Below are 10,442 nucleotides of genomic sequence, written 5' to 3'. Positions count from 1 at the left end.
TTTTATTATATTTTTCTTCCCCATCACGTGGGCACCATCAACTTTGTCATTTGTTTATTGTTTTCTCTCTTCCCACTTATATTGATATTATATTTTATGATGATCAAATTACCAAATTACCTTTGCATGATTTGATATATTATTTTGGGTTGGTTTTGAATTTTTTGGGCTGAGGGGCATTTTGGTCCAGTTATTTTGTCGAAGCCGGTAACACCAAATCCCACTGTTCACTGCCTCTCGCTTTATATATAGATTAGTGGAGAAATTGTTCTTATGCGTTTAATTAATAATTACTAACTACATTGTTCATCACATTTTCTTTAGAGGGGTTGCATTGTTAAATCACACTAGCTAGTAATTAGCTTACCTGATACGGTAATTATTCAAAATTAGTGATGTTTAGTAAGTAACACTTCATGTGGTCAGCTAATACTTATTAACAATATGGTCTACAAAACTTGTTCAAATGTGATTCATAATCTATTGAGTTAAAGTTGAAAGAGAAATTAAGTTCGAATTTCTCATTTATTTAATAAGAAACATATATACGAGGTTCATTATCGTTCTATCTTTATAAGAGAAATGATGCTTAGATGTAACCCTATCTAGAATAATATAATTTTACGTACATAAGCTTGTTAATTGGTTTGAGGGTTCATAAACATGGGCACGTAGCTGGGGAATAGCACAACTCAAGGATCCGATGCCTTTTCGACGGAGATAGTTTCTTATCTAGTCAAGATTTATTTTCAATGACATCACCATCCAATAAATATTTGCTGCTTATTGAAAAAGTGCAATAACTATCTATAAACGATTAATACAAGCTGAATTTGTGATATAAGAAAATGTCTCCTTTTCCACACCATCGTTGAGTTACTGTAGTACTGTAGTTTTAGGACAGACACACACTCCGCAAGCCAAATTATAAGGCCATCCCCAACCGAAGGGCCGAAAATAGCCTAAAAGCCGTCTCTAACCAAGGGACAGGCCAAATGGCTCATGGGTCTCACTGAACAAAAAAGGCCAAAATTTGAATTACAACGGTAACTGTTGACGTTAGCTAGTCGTTATTTTTGAATTTTTTTTTTATTTTTTACAATTTTTTTCCCCTATAACTTCTTAAGCCATTAAACAACATTAAATAACATTAAGCAACATGAAATAACATTAAACAATATTAAACAACATTAAATAACATAAAACAACATAGGAAAAAACATTTAACAACATGAAACTTAAACAACATAAAACTTAAACGTTTACTCCATGCTTCTTTTGGCCCAAAGATGTGCAACAAGATCCTATTGTAGGTACTTGTTTGTGGCAAAGGAACGTATCATCCTATAGCGCTTCATGTACTAATTTAAAGAGATACTACCAGTTCTTGGATTGAAAGGCAAATTAGGCCCATCATATATTTTTGCATGAGCTATTTTTGACCTATTTGGATCCTCTTGGTCGTCATCAAACTCTCCATCAATATATCCATCTCGCTTATCCTCCACAATCATGTTGTGTAATATGATGCAAGACATCATGATGGAGTCCAAATTTTCTCGACTCCACCCTCTTGCCGGTTCCTTGATGATCTTCCACCATGCTTGTAGAATACCGAAAGCTCTCTCAACATATTTTAGGTATGCCTCTTGGTGTAAGATAAAACACTTTTTGGCGTCATTCGCAGGGTTTGGAATTGCTTGGACAAGTGTCGCCAACTTTGGGTAGATGTCATCTGTCAAGTAATACCCCATATTGTACTAACGGACGTTGATGTAGTAGTCAAGTTGAGGTGATTTACCTTCCGTCAGGTTATTGAAGAGGGGTGAACGCCCAAGAACTGGAATGTCAATTTGGGATCCAGTGACTCCAAAGAAAGCATGCCAGATCCATGTGTCATACGAGGGAACCGCATTTAACACAATAGTTGGCTTTCTTGACCTTCCGCTAAAGCCTCATCGCCATCCGGTGGGACAGTTCTTCCAATTCCAATGCATGCAGTCTAATGACCCTATCATGCCCGAAAAGCTATGGTCTTCAGCTTTGCGAAGGAGCCGATCCAGATCTTCTTGATTTGGCTCACAGAGGTACTCCTCTTTGTAAAGATGAACAACTGTGTCACAAAATTCAGCAAGAGTATCAAGGCATGTAGACTTAGATATACCGTACATATCATCCATCGCATAAGCTGGGGAGGCATGAGCCATCATTCGGAGTGCAATAATAACCTTCTGATGAGGTGACAAATCAGGAGGGCCTGCTCTATCCAGCTTCTGTCGAAAGTATGGATTGACCTACTGGACATCATGAAGTAAACGCTCGAACACATGACGCTTTATTCGGAAACGACGTCTGAAATCCTCTTCTGTGTACACCGAGTTGTCATGTGTCATCGCTCTGTTTCGTGGTTTGTAAAAGCGACCAGCAACAGAGCCGCCTCATTGAGGTTGTTCCTCAGTTGGCTGACACACCATGGACGCTGCCATGGTTGCCACATATTGTGTATTGCGCCATGCTTCATTTTCTTCATCAGACTCCTCATCTTTTTGTCTCATTTGTGCCCATTTTTCTACCAATTCGGAATTGGATTCGGACCCCCAGTTGGAATTCGAAGAGGATCCAAAGTTGGAATTCATTGCAAACTTGAATTGAACGAGTTTGAATTGAAAAAAAAATTGAATTCAAAGGTGTGTGAATTATAACCCAATATCCACACTATATATAGCCCAAAAATATTCAAATCCAACGGCTAGCCGACGCCAGTTACCGTTGTATTTGAATTAAATTTTTTTGGCAAAATTTTTTAAAAAAAATATTAAAAAATTCTCAGTTTTTTCTATAAATTTAAGTTATTGTAGTTTTTAAATTTAATTTGTAGTTTTTAAATTTAAATAATAAATTACGTTTGGTCATATGATCCTTTGGCCCTCAGTTGGAGAAGGTTTTTTGTAACAAGGCTAAAACAAATCCTATGGCCTTTTGGCCCTCGATTGGAGATTGAGGTAAATATGGTCATGTACTGTTCATTAAAAAATTAATATTTTGGAGGGCCAAATGGCTAAAACAAGCCCTTGGCTAGCCTTCAGGTGGAGATGACCTAAGAAATATGGCATGCACTGTTCATTAAAATATTAATTTTTTGGAAGGCCAGATGCCTAAAACGAGCCTTCTGGCCCTTCTTCGGTTGGAGATGGCCTAATATTAAAGAGGTTTGTGAGGAGAGGACTGAGGAAGTTACGTTTGAGAAAGAGGCCGAAGCTTCACATAACTGAATGATTAGGGTTCGTAACAGCAACAGTTTAGGGTTTGTCATTTGTATATATAGTACTAATAATAATGAAAGAGAGTAGGATGATTGCAAAAGGCGAATTTGGTAGTGACGTCGTGTCAAAAATAAAAAAAAAAAATTATTAACCGGCACCTTCATCTGCGCTAATCACGAATCAATCTCCTAATTAATTACAAATTAACATGAATATTCTTCTATATATAGTACATGGAACGGTGAGTAAGTTGCAATGGACAAATATAATAAGGTATTAGTAAAAATGGGGAGGGGGAAAGTGGAGCTGAAGAGAATAGATAACCCAACAAGCAGACATGTGACCTTCTCCAAACGAAGAAATGGACTGCTGAAGAAGGCTTTTGAGCTCTCTATCCTCTGCGATGCTGAAGTTGCCGTCATCGTCTTCTCTCACTCTGGCAAGGCCTACGAATTTGCAAGCCACGAGTACGTTTAATTAACAAGTAATTAAACTAGCTAGGTAGGTTTAATGATGATCATATTAATTAATAATTTGTTATGTTAACTTGTGATGCAGCATAAATAGGACCATTGCCATGTATAGACGTGAAGTAGGGTTGCCTGAACCAAACAACTCAACCTTCAGAAGGGCCAGAACCATGGAGGTATAATACATTTATATATTGCTCTTTTTGGTTAAAAATTTATGGCATGATTGTACGCAACACCTAAACAAGACAATAATAATTCACATGTCATGAAGTTCTGAAGAACACGATTAATATTTGGGTATTTTGTGTCCTATCAGTGTGACCACTAACAAGATCATGTGTAATATGGAGTAATAGTAAATAAAAAAGAAGAATATAATAGGTCGAGAAAAATGATCTAGGTTCTTAACCGGTACGTTTAGACGATGGACTCCAAAGTTTCATGAAAGTTAGGCTAATTTTGTTAGGCTGCAAAAAATTATGTAGAGGGACCTAAAAATGACTAGAAGCATCATGTGAGAGAGCTTTCAAATGACACCTTTCACGTGGTGGTTTAACTGGTACTTTGTTCTTTGTTTAGTTTCCTGCATGCATTACATTAATTTTTAACAATTCAGTCTGAAACTCTTTGGTACTTCCTCGTCCATGGTAAAATATTTTATTCTTTCAATTCAAATGAGTCCTTAGTGTAGATCCTAATTCTGTTCAACCAAGATAACCACTCTGATCTTTTGTCTAAGCTAAACAAATATATGAGAGTTATTCCCAATTGGTCCCTAGAGGGAAGAAAAACACCTCTAATTATCTAGTTATTAATCACTTCTAAAAGAGTAGTGAACCAAAAAAACTTTTTCAGAGTTAAATTTGCTGTCATTATTCTATCACATCTCTTGTCTCTGCAACAAATGGTAAATAAATTACTTTGATCTGCTGTGTTTATTTTGCAGTATTGGAGGAATGAAACCGAAGAGTTAAGAAGATCAATACAAAACCTCGAAATGCGGCTGAAGTAGGTCTTCTAGCAACTACAACAATTTTATTCCGTTCATCGTATCGGAGGTTATGTATATATATGGTTGTTCTAAACATATTTTTAAATAATTAACATGGTATTATGAACATCTATATGTAGGCACTTGGCTGGAGAGGAGCTATCAACGCTTGGTATGCAAGAATTAAAGCAATTGGAAAGACAGTTAAAAACTGGGGTTGAACGCATCCGCTCTAAATCGGTATATACTCATAGAAAAATAGTAATACATAACTAATCAGTCACAACTAGTACTATATTTTAGGTTTAGTTTGTAGTACCAAAGTGAACACCTACAGATTTATGCTTAACTGATATGTGATTAAACTAACTCAGAGACAGATCATTTCGGAGAACGTCAACTTGCTGAAAAGAAAGGTAACAACCCTCGTAATTTCCTACTTAATTACGTTGTTTCGATTAATTCAAATGAATTGTTACTTTGGACGTGCGGAAATAGTAGTTCGTGTAATTAAGTTGTATAAAATGCTGCTACAGCATAAAGAATTGCGAGAAGAAAACAAGCGTCTGCAAAAAAGAGTGAGTAAACATTGCCCTAATTTCCTCTATTAATTAGTTTCTAAGTGCTTTGCAAATTGCAATCAAGCATATAGTAATGCATAGTTAATTGGACATTTTCCTTTGGTTAACACATGCTACTTTGTCTTGTGAATTGAGGTTAAGTTGCAGGAGTTTCATTTTGCTGATGTCACCTCGTCGACCTCGACAACTACTTTGGGAGCAAATGCATGCATGAGTGCATTTCCAAGGTATATATATTTGCTAAACTAAGTATTATGTTAATTATGTTGATCACTACTTAAGCTTGCTGTTAATCAATTATATTCTTATTGTGTGAGTGAACTAATTTGAAATTCAGGGTTATGTTCTCGCAGCAACACCAGCTGCTGCCCAATTAATTTGAAAAAGCTGCTTACATATAATTAGTGGCTCCAGCTTTTGCTGTTGTGAGGGACTGCGATCATAGCTTTTGCTGTTGTGTGTTTCTAATTTCTTGTGTACGAACTATATGAAGTTCGTGGAAATTAATGTACATTGTATGATGTTGTGGATCGACGTTATGCATAAGTTTCTATCCATATAAACGATGATAAAAAGGAATATTTCTTTGCCTACGTACGCACATAATTTTTATCTTCTTATTTCAAAGAAACAAGAACTACAGAAAGAACTCATACAAATTAGACTGATTAAGATCAACTAAACTAAAACCCACAGAGAAAAACAGAAAAAGTTCTTATTAAATCACCCAAGAACTTCCACAATCCATTAACGGAGAAGTACTTCTGCACAAAACTCTTGAAGAAGTAATGATTCTCAACATATTGGCTACTGGCTCAAGCATGCCATAACATTAAAGAAGCACGAATTAACTAGGTAAAGTTGCAAACAAAATTCTGTAGAACATAAGAATATATGTATTCAACACAAACGCTTTTTATCAACTAACTCTTAATTTATCAAATTGTTCTTCCAAATGTTGAAATATTCGAATTCGGATTGCCCTCCCGAAGACAAATGAACACTTTTTCAAGTATCAAAGTAATATATTCACTTTTAATACTAGAGTTTAAGCTTGATTCATGAGAAATTTTTCAGTGTGACTGTCACACCGCCACGTGATATTATTAATTTACTTATGTTATAATCCGTATATCTGCCTATCAACATTATACTATGTATCCATAACATAATAGCGTTTGTCGTTGATTCATATGTTAATACATGAGTGGGAATGATAACATTACGTGACGGAAAATTTCTCGTTGTCGTATCCAAGAGTATTCTAATTCCACTTGGTTGGGGCTTACATTGATTGGACCATAATAATTGGGCTTTTGGCATAAAAATTCCCGGGCTTCCGCCCATAATACATACATCATAATCTCCAGCCCACATCCAAATGAAACCCCCACCCGACTCGCCCACCTCGCTCTCTCCTCCATTTCCAGCTCCCACTCCCAAGCCACCTCTCTCTCTCTCTCTCTCTCTCTCTCTCTCTCTCTCTCTGCTCCTCTCCAATGGCAGCAATAGCTCGCGTCTCCAGGAGAGCCTTAACCTCCTTCTCCAGCTCAGCCCAGCCATCCGCCTTCCACCGCACCTTCTCCGCCGAAGCAGCAAAAGCCGCGGCAATAACACCCTCGCCGGATCGGGTCAAGTGGGACTACAGAGGCCAGAGAAGGATAATTCCACTCGGCCAGTGGCTCCCGAAGATCGCCGTCGACGCATACGTGGCACCCAACGTGGTATTGGCGGGTCAGGTCACGGTCTGCGACGGAGCATCCGTTTGGCCCGGGTCGGTCCTCCGCGGGGATCTCAATAAGATCACCGTTGGATTCTGCTCCAATGTTCAGGAACGATGTGTCCTCCACGCCGCTTGGTCTTCACCCACAGGTAGGTTCTTCAATTTTCTAGCTTTTCGATTCTCTATCCCATTTGATTATTTTTTGTTTTTTCTATTATTTTTGTTTGAGATTCTGTCAATTGTTCGATTAAAAGTGTGTTGGTAGCTGAATTTTAGTTTTGGATTGCTGCACTGCCTATAATTGCTGCGTATTTGTTAAGCTGTTGAGGTTAATTAGCGGAGAATTCGAAGAAAAAATTGAAATTTGTAAGCAAATACTGGAATTTCGTAGTACATTTGGGCCTTTCACTAGGTGTAATGTAACTTGCGAGCTATTAGTTTTTCGGGTTCGGTTTGAGAAGGTGGAGAATAGGAAGATGGAAAGAGGTGTACATATTTAAAGGAGGTGAATTTACACTAATTCAGTGAATTTTGAGTGGCTTTTTGGTTCTATTTTCATCTCTTCATTTGGATTTCGAACAGAGTGATTTAACGGATGGAGAATTAGAAACTAGCGGGAGATTTTTTGTGGGAGGGCTTTGGAGAAGGAAAAAAGGCATCGTGTGTAGGGTGGGAAATTGTGTTGTTCATGTACGATGGATCATGATTCGTGGAAGGGTCATAAATTTTACTCCTTTATGATATGGTGGTTGCGATTTCTTTTTAGAAGAAAAAAAGGGGTAATTCCCTTTGCCATAGTGTCATCTCAAGAAAATATAGATTGTATGTCAATAACGGGGTTGCAATATAGTGGTTAGAGCCTTGAGTCAATGTCCTTGTAAAGACACTTCGAAAGGTTGTTATTCATTATTTCCTCCTTTCCCACTCTTCAACTTGTGGGGATTTGAATAAAATTAGACGGGAAGGATATGTGGATCGGAAACTCTTCTTTGTGCGAATTAGCTAATTATTTCCTAATTTGCCAATGCGTATGCTGTCTCTTCTGTGCTGTGCAGTTGAAGCTTTAGTTTTTGTAGAATGTGAATGATTTGGAAGTTAGGCAGCTTTCTTCTTTACCTTCATGGATATAAATTTCTCCTTACTAATAAAAGATTTTGGGAAATTGATTCTGTCTGTCTATTTTCATGCAACCACGGTTGAGTAGTGACTCTTAAGATTTCCTTTCCTAGTTTTAATCCTTATGCCATAATTCGGAAGGAGTACTTTTGAAGGTAAAAAATTTGTGCTTGCATTACTGCTCATAGTAGGAATTGGGATATCATTCAGAGGAAAGGTCACCCTGTTGGTGCATTATGTACGAAAAGGTTGGCAAGAATATTGACCATTTTTTCTTGATTGCAATATTGCTTCGAATGTATGGCACAAGTTGATAAGGGAAACAAAGTTGTTGTGGTGGGTGGTACCAGCTTCATGCATTTCTTTGTTCTTTGAGATTCATTGTGCTTTTGTTGGTGGGAAGAAATCGACTGTCTTGTGGAAGTAGTGTGATGCTATCATCTACGTGGTATGCACATAAATAAATAAAAGGGGTTTTTTAAAAACAAATGTGGGCAGGAGGTAGTGTTCTTTCAGAAGCAGAGTGAAATTGCGCCTGTCATTGGGAGTTTCTGTTCAGATATGGGGCCTATTAGATTATCCTTAGTCCATTCTCCATTTTCTGGATTCGTGGGTAGACAGATATGCTAGGCATGGGTGTCTATCATTATACAATATAGAAACTCTCTTCTTTGTGAGGAACAGCTGGTTCCAATAATTGTTGATGGATAAGATCAGTAGCATTTGTGCACAGTTTTTTATTTCAAGTGATAAATGAGAAAGTTGTAATGTCAACTAGTTGGCGTTTGTATTTAATGTTTTTAAACAGGTGAATGTTTATGGGAATCTGGCCATTTCTGAACTTATATCCATGCTACATCTCCTTGCTTGAAACTTATTGAACTTTAAAGACTTAAACGTCAGGCGTAAATCCTGAGTTGGAATTTCCTTAAGTTCCAACATTTAGCATATAGCCCTAGAGCACCGTATTTCTAAATTCGTTTTTGGCCAAGTTTCCACAGATCTCGACATTGTTCCTGGTCCTACCCAGAGACCAACCTTAATTGCATAATGATCTCATCTATGATCTTCATTGTCGTTGTATAAAGAGCAGATGTTAATATTATCAAATTTGTTTTGAAAATACTTCGGTTGTTTGTCCATCCTGTGAAAGCAATAATGATTCGTTTTTATGCCATTGTTGTTAGTCGATGTTTCTTGACATGCATGTCATGTTCTGTTAGGATATGTTTAAATATGCAAGGAATCTATTGCTATTTGATCTGCTGGGATTTTCTGAGTTTATAGTACGCAACCACTTTCGTTATCTCAGGACTTCCAGCAGAGACATCCATTGAGAGGTTCGTGACTATTGGCGCATACAGTCTGTTGCGGTCCTGCACGATTGAGCCAGAATGCATTATCGGGCAACATTCAATCCTAATGGAAGGTTCCTTGGTGGAGACCCACGCTATTCTTGAAGCTGGATCTGTAGTTCCCCCAGGGAGGAGAATTCCAACTGGTGAACTTTGGGCTGGAAACCCGGCAAGGTTTGTCCGAACTCTGACACATGAAGAGACCTTGGAGATCCCCAAACTCGCGGTGGCGATAAATGATTTAAGCAAAGAATATTTCCAAGAATTCCTCCCTTACTCCACGGTATATTTGGAGGTTGAAAAGTTCAAGAAGTCTTTGGGGATTTCCATTTGATCAGTTTCATCGTCGTGTTTCCTTGTATCGTTTAGTTGGAGGCTTTCCTTGTAAGGAAATAAGCAGCTCCGAGACAGCAGAGCTATCTTTTTCGGGTGTCTACCTTGTATTTCGATCGGATTGTTCTGAAATATCAACCGACAATCGGATGTCTAATAGTAGTTTCCGGCCAGCACTTGTCCGAAAATTCTGATCACTTGTTTCCCCATTTGTTTAAGCTCAATGTGTGGTTGTAGCTGACTTGATGTTATATATAAAAGATTCACCATTGCTGTTCTTTTAAAGTCATATATCCATATCGGCATATCGCGATGGCATCTAAAAAGTTTTTGAGTCGCATTTAATTCAACAATTATCGTCCATGAAATTCTCACTATTCATTTGTATGGTCTGGGATTATAGATTCTTAGGTTTGGTGGAAAATATTCCACCCAGCTGACCACTTCCTCTTCCTTTCCCCTTTTGGTTGGTGTAGCAATCCAGAACACCAACTAAAACTTTTATCTACTTTTCATGGAGAAATCATTTGTTTCACTAAAAGCAATCATTTACTCGAACATTCACTTCTGCGTCTGAGATTCAGTATTCGACTCTCCCTTCCGCAAA

The 10,442-nt window shown here is 37.7% G+C and overlaps 3 protein-coding genes across 4 annotated transcripts; 2 read left to right on the top strand and 1 right to left on the bottom strand.

Moving 5' to 3' along the window:
* Nucleotides 1-1,955: 1,955 nt before the first annotated feature.
* Nucleotides 1,956-2,555, bottom strand: LOC139196906 (uncharacterized). Its single transcript, XM_070823261.1, has 2 exons — nt 2,472-2,555; nt 1,956-2,294 (listed from the first exon to the last, which is right to left on the bottom strand). The coding sequence occupies exons 1-2, from the start codon at nt 2,553-2,555 to the stop codon at nt 1,956-1,958; spliced, it is 423 nt and encodes a 140-aa protein (XP_070679362.1).
* Nucleotides 2,556-3,348: 793 nt separating this feature from the next.
* LOC103409652 (agamous-like MADS-box protein AGL19) lies at nt 3,349-5,901 on the top strand. Of its 2 annotated transcripts, none has more exons than XM_029103824.2 (8): nt 3,349-3,730; nt 3,822-3,909; nt 4,683-4,744; nt 4,868-4,967; nt 5,102-5,143; nt 5,264-5,305; nt 5,450-5,535; nt 5,646-5,901. In XM_029103824.2, exons 1-8 carry the CDS (start codon nt 3,519-3,521, stop codon nt 5,683-5,685), a joined length of 672 nt encoding a protein of 223 aa, XP_028959657.1. In that variant the 5' UTR covers nt 3,349-3,518; the 3' UTR covers nt 5,686-5,901. The 2 variants fall into 2 exon arrangements, with proteins under 2 accessions (XP_028959657.1, XP_008346684.3); XM_008348462.4 differs by having other exon boundaries at nt 5,444-5,535.
* A 172-nt stretch (nt 5,902-6,073) lies between these two features.
* On the top strand, nt 6,074-10,120 carry LOC103409653 (gamma carbonic anhydrase-like 2, mitochondrial). The gene is made up of 2 exons (XM_008348463.4): nt 6,074-7,180; nt 9,460-10,120. Exons 1-2 carry the CDS (start codon nt 6,808-6,810, stop codon nt 9,834-9,836), a joined length of 750 nt encoding a protein of 249 aa, XP_008346685.1. The 5' UTR covers nt 6,074-6,807; the 3' UTR covers nt 9,837-10,120.
* Nucleotides 10,121-10,442: the final 322 nt, after the last annotated feature.

Source organism: Malus domestica, chromosome 06, assembly GCF_042453785.1.
Source record: "Malus domestica chromosome 06, GDT2T_hap1".
NCBI classification, from domain to species: domain Eukaryota; kingdom Viridiplantae; phylum Streptophyta; class Magnoliopsida; order Rosales; family Rosaceae; genus Malus; species Malus domestica.
The sequence above is the reverse complement of the archived record's forward strand: the minus strand, read 5'-3'. Positions and strand labels throughout refer to the sequence as shown.

Coding starts and splice junctions, on each gene's coding strand:
- LOC139196906 (XM_070823261.1), bottom strand. CDS start 2,555: ATGAGACAAAAAGATGAGGAGTCTGATGAAGAAAATGAAGCATGGCGC. Junction 2,295..2,471: donor CAACCATGGCAGCGTCCATG/GTGTGTCAGCCA, acceptor GATGTCCAGTAG/GTCAATCCATACTTTCGACA.
- LOC103409652 (XM_008348462.4), top strand. CDS start 3,519: ATGGACAAATATAATAAGGTATTAGTAAAAATGGGGAGGGGGAAAGTG. Junction 3,731..3,821: donor TACGAATTTGCAAGCCACGA/GTACGTTTAATT, acceptor CTTGTGATGCAG/CATAAATAGGACCATTGCCA. Junction 3,910..4,682: donor GAAGGGCCAGAACCATGGAG/GTATAATACATT, acceptor TTTATTTTGCAG/TATTGGAGGAATGAAACCGA.
- LOC103409653 (XM_008348463.4), top strand. CDS start 6,808: ATGGCAGCAATAGCTCGCGTCTCCAGGAGAGCCTTAACCTCCTTCTCC. Junction 7,181..9,459: donor CGCTTGGTCTTCACCCACAG/GTAGGTTCTTCA, acceptor TCGTTATCTCAG/GACTTCCAGCAGAGACATCC.